At 42.7% G+C, this 17433-nt stretch overlaps 1 protein-coding gene across 2 annotated transcripts in view; it reads right to left on the minus strand.

The window, feature by feature from the left end:
- ap1m3 (adaptor related protein complex 1 subunit mu 3) overlaps positions 1-17433 on the minus strand; it is a 57948-nt gene that overhangs the window by 9025 nt on the left and 31490 nt on the right. For both annotated transcript variants that reach the window (XM_039734498.1, XM_039734499.1), the window contains exons 6-8: positions 13057-13128; positions 12364-12522; positions 5489-5614 (exon numbers count right to left, since the gene is read on the minus strand). In XM_039734498.1, coding sequence (XP_039590432.1) covers positions 5489-5614; positions 12364-12522; positions 13057-13128 — 357 coding nt within the window. The remainder of the gene's footprint in view (positions 1-5488; positions 5615-12363; positions 12523-13056; positions 13129-17433) is intronic.

The following is a 17433-nucleotide window of genomic DNA, read 5'->3' on the forward strand; positions in this document are numbered from 1 at the left end:
TTCTGACATGGTGAGAACTTGTGTGGAAAAATGTCCAACAAGAATTATAAATAACTTGGATCCTTGATCAAATATTAGAGCACAAGGGGTCAGGCTAATAACCATTGGGCTTGTGCCACGACAACAGGGAAGACCTGGGATGAGAACCCGTGATCACCGTACTGCCTGGCAGCAACGCCACCACTGTACCACCTGCTCATAATACAAATAAAGACACCTGATAATTTGGAGTGTCACTTTATTATTAGAAAGTGTCATAAATAATCCATCCATCCATTATCCAACCCGCTATATCCTAACTACAGGGTCATGGGGGTCTGCTGAAGCCAATAACAGCCAACACAGGGCGCAAGGCAGGAAACAAATCCCGAGCAGGGTGTCAGCCCAACGCAGGTGTCATAAATAAATAGTTTCAAAAAGATTTTTTAAAAAGCCACTTTCGAGCAAAACGATATATTTTTTGGTGTGTCACCGAATTTTACTAATTAGTTTATGAAAAAAAGGTTGAAAATTGTTGGTTTAAAACACACTTGGAGGATTTCACTTTGCATGCACAGGTAGAATGCAGATAACTAATTATTGGGCTTGTACAACGGCAACAGTGCTGCAGCTGATATACAGTGGGTATAGAAAAGAATCCACCCTTCGAAATATTCCCATTTTTTAGCTTTACAGCCTTAAATGAAGACACACAAACCAATATTTTTTCCAGCTTTACTTACTCAATGCAATCTTTAACATCCAAGTGAAAGATATCACAGCTACAGTTCAGAAGAATTTAAAAAAATAAAAAACAAGAAATACTGAGATGAATAAAACACCTAAACTCAATCAGGTGTTAGTGCCCACCATTTCCATTGCGGTTACTGGCTTCCTTCCCCCTGTGATAAATTGTAATCAGTGCGATTAGTGAAGCTGTTCCTGGAGCATTCATTCCCTTGCTTCGTAATGCAACTGACTATGGGTGGCAAGCCACTTTCAAAAGATCTCAGGGATAAAGTTGTGGACAGACATAAAGCAGGAGATGGTGACAAAAAATTCTCAAAGGCTTTATCAATCCCAAGGAGCTGAGTAAAGGCCATAATAAAGAAGTGACAAGTGCTACTAGGATCCTCTCTGGATCCGGCCGTTCCTACAAACTGGATGGAAGAGCAAGGAGGAAACTGGTAAGAGAGGCTAACGAGAGGCCAATGGCCACTTTGAAGGAGTTACAGGATTTGATGGCAAAGTGTGGTCATTGTGTGCAGGTGACAACAATTTCACAAGCGCTCCGGAATTGGGTGACAAGGGAAAAGCCACTTCTCAAGAAACGCCACATTAAGGCTCATTTGAGCTTTGCCAGAATGCACCTTGAAGATTCTGATGCCAAGTGGAAAAAGGTCTTATGGTGAGATGAGACCAAAATCAAACTATCTGTCCTAAACACCAAACAGTACACCAATGCAGCTCACCATCCACAACACACCATACCTGCAGTAAAGCACAGAGGTGGCAGCATCCTGTTGTGGGGGGTCTGGGGCTCTCGTTAGGGTAGAAAGAAAAATGGATGGGGCAAAATACTGTCAAATTCTTGAAAACCTGCTACCCTCTGCCAGAAAGCTGAAGATGGGCAGAATGTTCACCTGTCAACATTACAACAACCCAAAGCACACAGTGAAACTGAGCACACAGTGGCTGAAGGAGAAAAAAGGGGATGTCCTGGTGTGGCCAGTCAGAGCCGAGACCTAAATCACACTGAAAATCTGTGGAGCGATCTGAAGATAGCAGACCACCAACACTCACCATCCAATTTGACCGAACTTGAACAGTTAAACTGTAAAGAAGACCAGGAAAATATTGAGTGGGCTCAATCTAGATGGGCAAAGCTGACAGAAAAGAATCCCAACAGACTCAAGGCTGTCGTTAAAGCAAAAGGTGGTTCAACAAAATGACATTGAGGGGTGATCCTTTATTAATCTCAGTAGGTATTGTTTTTTATTTTTTTAAATTCTTCTGAACTGTAGCTGTGATATCTTTCACTTGGATGTTATAGATTGCATTGAGTAAGTAAATCTGGGAAGACATTTTTTGTGTGTGTTTTCATTTAAGGCTGTAAAGCAAAAACAAAATGGGAATATTTCGAAGGGGGTGATTCTTTTCTATAATCACTGTATATATGAAATCCAATGTCTGTCTGTCTGTCCGCTTTTCACGAGAGAACTACTTTACGGGTTTAGATCGGGTTTTTTTCTATAATTTCCTTGAACATTGTTACTCATAATGATTAGTCACCATACAGGATGGAAGTGGGTAGCATGGAGGCTTGTTGTCAGGATAATAAACTTAGCCTCAAAGCCAAAAAACTAAGGAAATGATTGCGGATGTTCAGTGGACTGGCACACGTCCTCCTCCTCCCTTTACATCGATGGAGAAGAGGTTGAAATTGTCACCGGCTTCAAATACCTTGGAGAGGATATTACAAATGACCTCTCTCGGAGCTACAATACGGCCCGTCTGGTAAAGGAGGCCCACCAATGCCGTCTACTTCTTGAAGAGGCTGAAGCGGGCTCCTCTGTGCCCCTCTATTCTAACCTCCTTCTACAAGTGTGTGGTAGAGAGCGCAGTCACCTTCTGTATTATAGCAGCTACTCGGCCGCAGACAATGCAATGGGTGGTTAAGCCTGCACAGTGGATCACTGGCAACAGCCTACCCACTATCGAGCACATTTACACCAGCCGGGGCAAAAGTAAAGCCTCCTCAATTATGGAAGATGTCATTCATCCTCCTCATGGACTGTTTGCCCCGCCTCCTGTCAGGAAGAGGATTGTGGAGCTTATGGGCTAGCACTACCATGTTGAAGAAGAGCTTCTTCTTGGGTGCTATTAGACTAATGAATACAACATCACTCACTAAGTCTGACTGGACGCTCTGTCTGACTTATATGACACTTTGCATTTTGCTTTAGTAGTCTATAGCAATGTCTCCCAACCTCGGTCCTGGGGACACACTGTGGCTGCAGATTTTTGTTCCAACCAGCTTCTGTTTTTAATTGGACTCCTGAGCAATATAGAAATTAGAAAACTAAGTTCATATAAATATATATATATATATATATATATATATATATATATAGTGCATCCGGAAAGTATTCACAGCGCATCACTTTTTCCACATTTTGTTATGTTGCAGCCTTATTCCAAAATGGATTAAATTAATTTTTTTCCTCAAAATTCTACACACAACACCCCATAATGACAACATGAAAAATGTTTACTTGAGGCTTTTGCAAATTTATTAAAAATAAAAAAAAAGGAGTTTGCATGTTCTCCCCGTGCCGTTCCTCCGGGTGCTCCGGTTTCCTCCCACAGTCTAAAGACATGAAGGTTAGGTGCATTGGTTATCCTAAATTGTCCTTAGTGTGTGCTTGGTAGGTGTCTGTGTGTGTGTGTGTATGCCCTGCAGTGGGCTGGCACCCTACCCGGGAAAAGGCGATGGAAAAAGTGCACTTGAATAAAAGTGCACTTTTGTTATACTTTTACACCAACATATGTTCCTGTGTTTGAGTGACACGGGCAGATGGGGAGTTTCTGATGATTGCATATAGCCGGTTACTGCTCTTTACCATTCTCTCCTCTGCATGTCCTGCAGTACAAAAGAAACAGCGTACAGCAACATGCGGGGACTGGCAGGAATACTCAATAAAACTGAATAAAAAGAAAATCAAGTGATGGTGAGATACGAAGAAGGCAGCTTCGCCAGCGTTTGTGTGTCAGAACCCTTTGGGGGGTTTGGGGGGGCTTTAGTATGCATCGTGGTACACTGCAGAGCTATAGCGCGTCTGTATGTGAAAACAGCCGTGTCAGATGGGGTTGTATGGATTGATTCTGAACGCGACTGAGAGAATGAAAAGTGAATAAAAAAAAAAAAAAAAAAGCTAACCTTTACAAGGATCATAAATTGCACCGGCTGTTACAGACTGAAATCAAATGTATACTTTTATTCTAAAATAGTAAGACTAAGAGCAGTTTACTTCTCAAAACAGAGTGGTGCAGGTTCGAACTCGCGACCTTTTAATTCCCAGTCGGGAACTGATTCTATTGCACCACGGAGGCAGTCATAGTAAACGGGTGTCAATGTTGCATGTTAAGGCGGCTTTTTGTTTCTGCAGTTATATTTTTGAATAAAAGCGCAATTGTTGTGTTAGATTTGTACCTTTTGTGAAAGTATTTGTTTGATACTTCAGGCTTCATACATTATATAGTTTATGTCTACATTTTGTCATCTACTACTAGAATATAAAAAACGTTTCTGTTTTAACAATGTGTTGACTCAGATTACTGTAGAAACAGAACAGACATGAAATGCGTGTGTTCCAAATAACGATCTATTATTTCCACTCTAAAACTCCACTTCACTCCCAGATACTCAATCAAGGGCATGAGCTGGGAGAAGTTTGTGCATGTTCTAAATTGGTGGGGAGATGGAATAGTTGGCTGCTCGTAGCTTCTCTTTATCAGCACATTTAGAGGACAAAGGACGCTGGCGGAGAGGTGTGAAGGGATTTAAGAAGCGATTTAAGGTGGGAAGGATTTACGAGTTTTTTCGTAGGCTCTGGTAATTCTAGTGTTAAACTCCTCAACTTGGGGTAGCTGCTTGTGTCTTACTTGAAGGGAATAAGCAATGTTTTTCCAGGAGAGAATCAACTTCATCACATCTCTGATGAGTGGGCCAAAGCTGCAAAAGCAGAAGTGCAATCCTTAGTCTGCAGACCAGGCACTCTCTTCGGATTGGCTGGCCCAGCACTGACTCAGCCATGGAATGGCCAATAGGAGGAGGCAGCTTGATGGCCGAGGTCTCCAGGACTCTACACAAATCCAATTCATATTCTGGGATAGCATCTACTGTTAAATTCTGCTCCATACTTGTAATATTTCTATTGTACTATTGTATTGAGGATTACTTCTGTCCTGTTCTGTGTATTGTATTGTATTGACCCCCTTCTTTTTGACAACCACTGCACGCCCAACCTACCTGGAAAGGGGTCTCTTTTTGAATTGCCTTTCCCAAGGTTTCTTCCATTTTTTCCCTTCAAGGGTTTTTTGGGAGTTTTTCATTGTCCTCTTAGAGAGTCAAGGCTGGGGGGCTGTCCAGAGGCAGGGTCTGTTAAAGCCCATTGCGGCACTCCTTGTGTGATTTAGGGCTATACAAAAATAAATTGTATTGTATTGTATTGTACTCTCCAAGATTTGATACCTTTTTTCACAAAAATTGAAAGAGGAGTTGGCACACTTGTCAGAGTCCAATGTCCACATTAAGCCAACTCAACGTAATTCTGAGTTTGTGAACACAAGTCCTGCTATTAAGGCCAAGTGCTTTCATTTCAATCATTTTGACTAGAACCGCTGTCTGCAAGCACCTGAAATGCAGTCTTGGAGTAAGAGTATTGATTTTATTTTTGAAAACTTTGTTATACTTTTTTAATTTGCCTTTTCAGTGCCCATTTCTTACCTGTATTCCTGAGACAGTGAAGTATGGGATTTCAAAGTTGACTGTGATGGGCGGTTTCCCCTCCAGTTCCTCACTCTCAACACTGGGCAAACCGAAGTGAGCCCGCATAAGGAACTCTTTTCCTCCCTTCAATTACAGTACACAAAAGAGAAATGGAACATCATCAAGTAAAATGTATGTGAAAATAATAGGTTGTATTACATTTCATACAATCATACTGAAAATGAAAGATGGGTAAACCCCATGGAGTTTGTTTTGCAGTGTATTTGGCAAAATCAGGGAAATATTTGGGATCTTCACCAAACTCAGAAAAAATTACTGAAGACAAAGAGGAAGAAGGAACAGAAATAGTTTTCAGTTGCTTATAATGGTCCAATAGTATTCTGTCCTTCAGGTCACTGATATCACAAACTTTCCTGCTATACATAAATGCTTGTTCACTATACCCCATAACCAGAAATCACAGGGTGTCAAATCAGGGGAGTGTGGAGGCCACGGCAATGGTCCACCATTGACCTGGAAAGGTGTGGTCAAGATAAAAATAATCCATTAGTGTTAACATAATTCTGATATATATACTGTACATATATATATACTGTACATATATATATACTGTACATATATATATATATATATATATATATATATATATATATATATAAACTGCTCAAAAAATTAAAGGAACACTTTGAAAACACATCAGATCTCAATGGGAAAAAGAAATCCTCCTGGATATCTATACTGATATAGACTGGGTAATGTGTTAGGAACGAAAGGATGCCACATCGTTTGATGGAAATGAAAATGATCAACCTACAGAGCCCTGAATTCAAAGACGCCCCAAAAATCAGAGTGAAAATATTATGTGGCAGGCTAGTCCATTTTGACAAACTTTAATTGCAGCAACTCAAAATTGTACGCAGCACTTTGTATGGCCCCTGTGTTCTTGTATACATGCCTGACAACATCGGTGCATGCTTCTAATGAGATGACAGATGGTGTTGTGGGGATCTCCTCCCAGATCTGGACCAGGGCATCACTGAGCTCCTGGACAGTCTGAGGTGCAACCTGGTGGCATTGGATGGACCAAAACATAATGTCCCAGAGGTGTTCTATTGGATTTAGGTCAGGAAAGTGTGGTGGCCAGTCAATGGTATCAATTCCTTCATCCTCCAGGAACTGCCTGCATACTCTCACCACATGAGGCCAGGAATTGTCGTGCACCAGGAGCCACTGTACCAGCATAGGGTCTGACAATGGGTCCAAGGATTTCATCCTGATACCTAATGGCAGCCAAGGTGCCTTTGTCAAGCCTGTAGCAGTCTGTGTGACCCTCCATGGATATGCCTCCCCAGACAATCATTAACCCACCACCAAACTGCTCATGCTGAATGATGTTACAGGCAGCATAATGTTCTCCATGGCTTCTCCAGACCCTTTCACTTCTGTCACGTGCTCAGGGTGAACCTGCTCTCATCTGTAAAGCACAGGGCACCAGTGGTGCATCTGCCAATTCTGGTATTCTATGGCGAATGCCAATCGAGCTGCATGCTGCTGGGCAGTGAGCTCAGGGCCCATTAGAGGACATGGGGCCCTTGGGTCACCCTCATGAAGTCTTTCTGGTTGTTTGGTCAGAGACATTCACACCAGTGGCCTGCTGGAGGTCATTTTGTAGGGCTCTGGCAGTGCTCATCCTGTTCCTCCTTGCCCAAAGGAGCAGATACTGGTCCTGCTGATGGGTTATGGACCTTCTATGGCCCTCTCCAGCTCTCCTAGAGTAACTGCTTGTCTCCTAGAATCTCCTCCATGCCCTTGAGACTGTGCAGGGAGACACAGCAAACCTTCTGGCAATGACACGTATTGATGTGCCATCCTGGAGAAGTTGGACTACCTGTGCAACCTCTGTAGGGTCCAGGTATCGCCTCATGCTACCAGTAGTGACACTGACTGTAGCCAAATGCAAAACTAGTGAAGAAACAGTCAGAAAAGACGAGGAGGGAAAAATGTCAGTGGCCTCCACCTGTTAAACCATTCCTGTTTTGGGGGTCATCTCATTGTTGCCCCTCTAGTGCATCTGTTGTTAATTTCATTAACACCACAGCAGCTGAAACTGATTAACAACCCCCTCTGCTACTTAACTGACCAGATTAATATCCCATAAGTTTCATTGACTTTATGCTATACTCTGATTAAAAAGTGTTCCTTTAATTCTTTTGAGCAGTATATATACACTAGGGGGCTCCACCCCCTGCTCGCTTTGCTTGCTCACCCCCAGGTTTGGTTTACCGGATAAACAATTTAAAGAGATTGTTATTTTCATGGTAATTGTTACATATGCATTATTTTCACTTTTACTTTTAAAAAAACAATATTTGTCCTTTATTTCTGGCCATGGATGTGGTTAAATCTCTCTCTCGTGGAATGTATAGCGCTGCTTGCGTTGTGAAGGGAGGGGGCTGAATACACGGTAAAGAGATGCAATCAGATCATCTGACGACGAGCTGCGTGTTCTGCTTGTTGTTTGTTGTTGTTTTAAGAGCTGGGAGCACATGAAGTGTGTCTGCCAAAAGCATTCCAACAACTGCTAGGTTAGATGTCCGTGAACTTGTTTTAAATTGTTTGTAAGTAGGGCATGACATGCAAAAGTTAACGTCTCACGAGTTTTGCTTCCTAAGGTTGTAATGTCTAGTCTCGCGTTACGAGTGTCTCTCCAAGATGATCAGGTCTTGTACGCTTTGCTCAATCCCCCCGGAGGCGCTCTACGCTCCTGCCACTGGGTTGTCTTGTGGCCTCGGAACTCCAGCAGATTTTTTTTTCTCCGGCCCTTTGGAGTTTTTTTTGTTTGTTTTTTCAGTCCTCCTGGCCATTGAACCATACTTTATCCATTGTTACTTAGTATTGCCTAATTTTATTTATATGTGTATATTTTTTTCTTTCTACATCCTGTAAAGCACTTTGATCTATATATATATATATATATATATATATATATATATATATATATATATATATATATATATATATATACACACACCATTATGCTCACATTGTTCTACTCCTGGGGCACCCATTAGCCATTTTACAAAGCAGTGGTGTGAGATAGTTTGTATCATTTTCTTCCATGAAGAATTAGACAGAAACGCCTTGTAATCAGTAATACGTCTTTCATTATTGTTATTATTAGTATTATTATTTCACAGGGTCATATGTGTTTTCTTTCTAGGAAAAGGGAGCGGGGAGAGATCATTTACGGCTTGTTTTGGATCGTACCTCCAGCACACAGCTAATTATGCATTCAAATTAAATACGGGGCGCTGCACTGCCAACACAAAAGGGATCATTGTTAAAAATCCTCTGGCAGTACTCATAATGTCTTTCTATTCTGGTGAGCTAATGTATGCTTCAAATGAACATATTGCAACTTTTTTTTTTTTTATAGAGGATGCCTCTATAATGGAAGGTCCGAGGGAGAGAGCCTGCACTACTTCCTCCAGAACACTAGATGGCAGCCACCCGACGAGGAGTCACGGAAGCATCGGTCCATAATGGAGAAAAGGAGGCTCATGCTGGGAGTGAAGGCAGCGAAGGACAATGCTCACACCATTGTCAGCAGCATGAAACCATTAGGGGGGAGTGATATGACTGTCTGAAAGAATGAATGTCTGGACGAGGAAGGAGGTAAGTGCAGGACGTGGGATTGCTAAATCCTGTGATGTTTTACATCCATGTTGTGCACTTATTTCCTAGGTGAAAAAAGCTTGGGACACCTGTTTGTGGCCAACATGTGTTCCCAACGAAGACGACGATGACAATGCGAGTTTGGACAGCCCGCGCAGTGGAGACCTTACCTCACTGATCGCCTGGGGAAGCCAGAAGACCTGCTTGTAATAAGAATGTAAGTTTAATGTCACTGTGCTCTGTACAAAAAATATTTTATAAATCCACTCACATGTGTAGGCCAGGCCAAAGTTAGCACACAGGGGCTCTCAGCGTTTAGAACAGCTAGGCAAGCATTTGAAGAGAGAAGGTACAACTACGAGAATAGGCATTGTACTATTTCTGTATGTTAGAGATGAAATGGAATCCTCTCCTTCCCTTGTCTGGAACCTAAGTAAGGGCCTGCACGTGGAGAAGACAGTATGAAAAGACTTGGACAGCAGCCAAACACTTTGAAGCCTAGAGATCCCACCTTGGTATTGTCTTGCTATTTGGCTTCCTCGTCTGTAATGGCGCGTAAATCATCAGTAAAGAAAGCTGTTATTTTCTCTTATGTGATTTTTACTGCCGTATCACTACGTGATGGATATCACCTTTTAATATCATATCTATCTAGTTGTTGGTTACTTAAAATGCCGCAATTACAAAAGAACTTATTCCAACTAGGGAGCTATCGCCCCTAAAAAGAAACACTGCTGTGAGGACCCAACAGATGTCCAGAGTAGAGGGTGGCCCTTGCAGTGCCTAGAGCCTCACTCAGGAAACAATATCCTACAAAGGGGGGAGGGGCGGTGAGTGGCCAAGCCACACCCCCTTGGATAAGGTAAGGTGTCGAGGTATATGTGCTGTAGCTCTGCTGATAAAGTGGGAGAAGCGGAGCCAGCTGGCCTGCTTGAGGGCTACCCCAATACTCCAGTTGACCGCATTGAAAAAATGCCGGAGAGGCCATTGTTATCTGGATGGCGGTCAGCGGAGAGGGAGGACAGAAGGTCAAGTCCCCTGCTGGTCAAACTATTAACTAGTGTACTCCAGCCCATATAGGACTCATTACAGGTGATTGGACTTCTGAAGAGGACAATCAAGGGTCTGGAGAGAATGGCTGAGGCACCCTAGAAGGCGGCACAGGACTTTCTGAGGAGGCCCAGCACAGGACTCTCCACCAAAGCAGATGCAGCGGTACAGGTGAGTGACGCCAGTACCACACAGGAAAAAAGGAAATAAATGTGAATTGTCCCTGGATGGCTCAGAAGGAGGATGAGTTACACTGGTTCTGACAATAGATATGGGAGGGATGACCGACCACCCGGAGAGGGAGAGAAGGATCGAGTGCTGATTAAAACTGAGTGGCTTATCGGTGTAAGTTTCTGGCTTGGCCAGCTTCCTGCTGATCCAGCAGTGGTCACCCACAAGTTTATAGTGGTGCAGACTACATGGGGTCTCTCTTCATGTCATAGAGAGACCCAGATTATTGCTGTACCCCAGAGAAGGAAGGAGACCTACAAGATAAAGACGGTCTCCAAACATTGCAGCAGGTGAGCCCGTGTGCTTGTGTGCTGTATCCAATCCAATGGGTCGTGGACACCAGGAGGCAGGGCCATGAATGGAGACACTGCCTGAACAGGGTAACTGTGGGCACCAGGAATCAGCATCGGTGCAGCGTCTCCCCATCACTTGTTACTGTATTACAGGGCAGAGCTATGGACAGGCCAACATTGACAACCCTTCCTGGATAAAGACAACTCTTGCAGAACAGGCTACTTCACCCCACAAAGCTGATGGAGGGGCTTTACTGCACACTGCTGGGGCCTTTACATAGCTGGGACGCCTCTATAATGGAAGGACCAGAGGAGAGAACCTGCACGAGATACTGCTACCCCTGGAGTGGTAGATGGCAGCCCCCCTGGGTTGCAACTGTGCCTCGGATTCTCACAGTGTTTCATGGGTGTTCGGTACAGCCTTGTTGGGTTCAATGAGTGCCGCCAGGGGGTGCTGTAGGGACTGCAGAGCCCTATTTTGTCAGGCTTTGGCCTCACCTGGAAGTGCTTCCAGACCATGCTAATGGGCTATTGGAAGTAATTCCGAATGCAGGATAAAAGGAGCCTCCTACAACTGCCCCAGGAGCCAGAGTCAGGAGGTGGAGGATGAAGCTTGCAGGTGGAGGAGAAGTGGAGGCAGAAGAAGAGAGAGAGAGACAAGTAAAAAAATGGGCATTGTGTACTTTGGAACTGTGTACTGTGGTGGGCAGGTGGAAAACGATTAAAAAGTGTTTCCCACAAGAAAATTAAAAAACATGTGTTGCCAAACTTGTGTCTTGCATCTGTCTCTGTCAGGTTTGGGGAACTGGAGCGCCCCTTGCAGGCCATGGCATATAGGGCAGGATGTACTGATTGGGTTGTGACATCACACATGCCTGAAGCAGCTCGGCAATGATCTTACAGTACCAATGCAAGAAAGATTTGCACATGGCTTCTACAGTTCTGTGCGGTCACAATGGTCTGACAAAGCATCATGGGGCATTGGGAAAAAATAGTTGTCTAAGTCAAACGCTAAACGAATTTACAGGAAAATATTCGTTGAACAACATCACAAGCAAATACAGTATTTTCACTGCAAAAAAAAAAGATTTGGCAATTTACTTTTTTTTCATATAAATCTTTTTTATGCAAAAAATCCATAACCACACCCTGAATTAAATTAAGTATATAAAAATGTAAATTAAAAAGGAACTTTTCATAGAACATTTTCAGCTATAGTGAAAATGACACTAATAATTAAAAAATGACATAATAAAGAGACTGCAAAGAACCTTTTACTTAACATCTGGACACTCACGCACACACCAACTTGTTCCTCCAGTCTCCATTCTTTTCTAAAGGGACAATCAGAGTTTTAGGGCTGTTGCCACACAGACAGGAAATCTGGTGCTGTTGGGATGAAGAGCACCGAACATGACTGATGCACGGGTGCTTATGAGAATGAGAGGGTGAGAGTAGTCTAAAGGACTGGCTGAAAACTTAACGTAATCATTAGAAAATGACCTAATCAGCAATGACTAATCAAAAACGCCAAGGAGAAAAACATGAATACAGTATATGATATCATTTAAAGGCAGTTTACACAAATTAACTGTAACTACAAATATGCAAATAGAAGCTTACCGGAAATGACTTGATTGTCCACACCACCACATTCTTCTCTGGAACCCATTTAGCACTACCAGTGCTCGTCTTGAACTTTGGAGAATCTGCATCACTTGGAACTGGCACCATGATCTCAACGTTGTTTGCTGTGGAGCGTTGTTTGAATTGACTTTTAGCCTTAAGGAGAAGGCACACAGTGGTGAAGTTACCCAGAAAGTAATCAAAATAATTTTTCACACTGAGACCACAAAGGAGGTTGGGAACATTCGTTGTTTACAGTGCGTTGCCACACCCATTGAGATCCGAGTGCAGCCGTGCAATGGGTGACACCTCAGCACCACACTGAAGAGAGTGCGGTTTTTCATTGTGGCTGGAGTGCCAGTCCTTCCACCAACCCCCAAGTTTTCCCTGCAAGTTGGAGCCATTGTACACCACCCTGGAGCAGTTTTAGGTTAAGGGCATTGCTCGAGGGCCCAACAGAGTAGGATCCCTTCTGGCAGTAATGCGATTTAAACTGGCAACCTTCCAGATATTAGAGCAGATCCTTAGCCTCGGAGCCACCACTCCACCTGTATTTCCAAATTGTGCAGTCTGTGTTGTGTTTCTTAACTTTTATGCTGCAAAACAATTTCACTCTGGCATAATAAACGTCTACCAACATACCCATCTATATCTAACTTATAAAAATAATCTAAAAAAATGAAAAAATACCTTAACCATGATTTCCACACGGCTGTGAGAGTACTTCTCGATTACTGATTCAATCCAGAACAGCGGCTTCACCTGACCAAGAAATCAAAGGATTAGACATATAATAATAATAATAATAATACTAATAATAATAATAATAATAATAATAAGACGAAGAAGAAGAAGAATACATTTTATTGTCTACTTAGAATTCCAAGAGCTAAACTTAAAAGAAGTGGTGAGGTGGCCTTATGCTGTTATGCACCTAAAATCTGGAAAAGCTTACCAATAGAAATTCGCCAGGCTAATACAGTGGAGCACTTTAACAAACTGCTAAAAACTCATTACTTTAACATGGCTTTCTCAGAGCTTCATCTTAGTTAAATCCTGATGCTCTGTATATTCAATTAGTTATCATTATTATTCATGGTGGCTCCAGAATCCATACTAACCCCTACTTTCTCTTCTGTTCTTTTTCCGTCTTTCTGTGATGCTGATCTGCGCCACCACCACCACCACCACCTGATCAAAGCACCGTGATGTCCCCACATTGATGGACACATGACCGTCATCATCAAGTTCTTCCATGAGAACTCTGAATATCATGAGGACTGATTGAGGTCATTTGTGTTAAGTAGAATGCCTAGAGGGGGCTGGGTGGTCTCATGGCCTCGGTACCCCTGCAGATTTTATTTTTTTCTCCAGCCGTCTGGAGTTTTTTTGTTTTTTCTGTCCTCCCTGGCCATCGGACCTTACTTTTATTCTATGTTAATTAGTGTTCCCCAATTCTATTTTCTTATTTATTTTTTATTTTTTCTCTTTCTGCATCCTGTAAAGCACTTTGAGCTCCATCATTTGTATGAAACTGTGCTATAGAAATAAATGTTCTTGTTGTTGTTATTTATATAGTGCCTTTCCCATTCTCCAGCACATGATACACCGATAATCAACAACGTGTTATGTTTAAAACATTATTCAGAATCTTGATTTTTCTTTTTCTTCCATTCCCTTTCACCCTAATAAACCACTTTAACCTGAAACAAATGAAAAAGCCAGCATTTCACCAAGAAGTGCAAGTAATATCATGTCTGTAGTATGCTTTATGCCAGTGGTTCTCAAACTCGATCCTGGGGACACAACTGTGGCTGCAGGTTTTTGTTCCAACCGATTTCCATTATTTGTTGGACTCTTATCCTAATGAAGTGAGTCCTTATTTCCCAGTTTCTGTGTTTTGGAGTCAATGTAGAAATTACAAACTAAGTTTGGCAGATTTGTATTAAAATGTAATAAGCAGTTAGATGGGGAATATGCAGACCCTCATTTTACAAGCATAGCAGCCCCATTGTTGCACAAATCTTTTGGCATCCTCGCGTCACGCATGTGCATCTGTGGATCTTCCTGAGGGTTCCTCTAATGGCGCTTTTTCACTGCATAGTACGGCACAGCACGGTTCAGTACAGCTCACCTTGGTTCGGCTCAGTTCGGCTCGGTTTGCGTTTCGACTGCAGTTTAGTACCGCTTTAGAGTGGGCGGGATTATTCATGTGTCGTTATAGTCGCGCCGCCTCTACTGCCGTGACATCATCCTAAACGCGCCACAAGCGACCTCCTGAAAAACGTTTTCATTCCGCGTCGCCCCATCCAGCTCTCGCTGGATCCACTCCTCGGCTACCAACGAGAGGAACGTCTGTACTTCCTCAATAGACCACAAAACAGCCATTTTTGGTTAAAACAAAATGGTGCGTCCGAACCTTCGCTGGCTGTGCTAAAAATCTAGCGGGTCTGTTGTGTCTCGTGTCGCAAGTTCAGTGACGCAGTAATGACGATTTTCTCCGGCCAAACAGTGACCAGCAGAGTTTACACGTCACGTTTTAGTAACGGTTCGGCGCGCTTGGAACCTCGGCTGAGGTGGTACTAAAAAAAGGACCAGGTACCAGGTACTGTTCCCAGTGGAAAACCCCCCAAAAGTGAGCTGAACTGAACCGTGTCGTGCCGTACTATGCAGTGGAAAAGCACCAAAAGGTATGTAGTACCACCTCCGGGCAAGAGGGGGGCACTGTGGATAACCGTGTCCTATCCTTTTTCTCCAGCGACACAGACAGGTGTCCCGAGGACACCTGATATGATATACCTTATTAATCCTTGTTAACAGTATTTTTAACTTAATTTTCATTCTGCTGTTCCAGGTGTTCTGGTTATTTAATTGATTTTTTACTAATTAGCAGGTCTGACACTGAAGTCATTGCAGCTTTCATCATCCTGGGTGTCTGCTGTGCTGGTTGGTAATTGTCACTATTAGGTTTAAATGAAGGGAGCAAACTTCACAGAAAAAGGGGAAAATAATAAGAAAAGAACAAAAGAGAGTTAAGCGTTTATAGCTTTAGAAAAAAATAGAAATATTTCTAAATGTCTTATAAATGTAAAAACCATAATGTTGTGTTTTTCTGAATGCAGAATAAGCGAAGAGTAAAAAAGAGCAGCTAATTAAATGAGATCAGTTGTTATCGATTATTATCAGCGATTGTGAGTTTGGTTGGAACAAAAATCTGCAGCCACAGGGGGTCCCCAGGACTGAGTTGGGGAAGCACTGCCTTATGCTATTAATAATATTCAAAACATTGTACAGTGTGTTGTGATAGTTTTTCCTGTGAAAGGTACTAAATACAATAACTCGTAAATAACTAATTTTGCACTTTTTTTACTGACATACTGTCCAGAATAGAATAGTTTTCACATTTCATAATTGAACATTTCCAAATCTGCTTAATCCAATTCAGACCTACAGAAGGGCCAGATAGCCTTTTCTGGCAGCACTGGGCATACAACAGGAGCTGACGCTGGACTTTGTTCTTTTTGAACTGTACTGCCAGGATTACATTTGAGCAAAAGGGGCACCAATGAATCCAGAGGTCATATGAGCGCATAATTTGAGGGCTTAAATTAGGAATTGGAACTGGCATTTTCAGACTTGCCAGGTTTAACCATTTTAACGATGTAGGAGATGATACATCTAGAAAAGAAAAGTGATTATGAAATAATAATTTTGAACTGCAACTGAAAAAAATATAAGCATTCAACAGTAAATTACTTGGATCACGGTGCCACACGCATGTGCATGGGAGCCATCTTAAAGGGCTCTGGTGATAGTAATCTCTTCCTCTCTCTACAGAACCAAAGATTGACAGCCATTCCACCACCGACATCACTTCCATTATCCACTTGGACCCCCCTTCAAGCCCAGAACCCATATGACCAGAAGTTTGACCATTTTGGGTCAGTTCAGTTCTGAGCTCCTGTCTAAAAGAACGTTATTAGCAACCTGTTGCACGCATTGTTGTTGTATGCTATCCAAGTCCTTCTGTAACATGTCACTATGGGGATACATTTGACGATGAAACTGAAGTGTACAAAGTGAGCTGAAGGAAGATGAATCAGTGGCAGATTTTAGTCAGTATGATTAAAGTTGTTTTTGCATTTTCAATTGTGAATAGTCACCGAGAGGAAACTGGTTGTAGCACAAAATGGACAGGCCTTTATAATTAGATTTACATCGGCACACAGGGCTGTCTCTGTTTATAAAAAACAGACTTAAGAAAGATTCCAGTGCAGGACCTCTTTCAGCTGGGTCTCAATTCAGTCTATATTCCAGGGTGGGCAGAAAGCTAGAAAATGATTTGATTTCCTGAGCTGTAAAATGGGCCTACTGCTACCTGTACAATCCATCAGACCACATTTAGAGGCCAATGGCCGGCTAGCTTTTTGAATTTTACTTGGTAACAGCAGGGACGTGCAGAGCTGTAGTAACTAACTACAGGGAATAACATTGATGAGCCACAGCATGAAGTTATGGGAAAGAGTATTGGAAGCTCAGTTAAGAAATGAGGTGATGATTAGTGAGCAGCAGTATGGTTTTATGCCTAGTATGCGATGTTTGCTCTGAGGATGTTGATGGAGAAGTAGAGCGAAGGCCAGAAGGAGTTGCATTGTGTCTTTGTGAATCTGAAGAAAGCATATGACAGGGTGAGGAGAGAAGAGCTGTGGTATGGTATGAGGAAGTCGGGAGTGGCAGAAAAGTACGTGAGAGTGGTACAGGATACGTGCAAGGGAAGTGTGACAGCGGTGAGGTCTGCGGTAGGAGTGACGGAGGTAGGATTACATCAGGGATCGGCTCTGAGGCCTTTCTTATTTGCAATGGTGATGGACAGGCTGACAGACTAGATTAGACAGGAGTCCCTGTGGACTGTGATGTTTGCTGATGACATTGTGATCTGTAGTAAGAGTAGGGAGCAGGCTGAGGAGACCCTGGAGAGGTGGAGATATGAGGGGAGAGGAATGAACCAAGCCAGAATACATGTGTGTATTGAGAGGGAGGTCAGTGGAGTGGTGAGGATGAAGGGAG

This window comes from Polypterus senegalus, chromosome 14 (assembly GCF_016835505.1).
Source record: "Polypterus senegalus isolate Bchr_013 chromosome 14, ASM1683550v1, whole genome shotgun sequence".
In the NCBI taxonomy this organism is placed as follows: Eukaryota; Metazoa; Chordata; class Cladistia; order Polypteriformes; family Polypteridae; genus Polypterus; species Polypterus senegalus.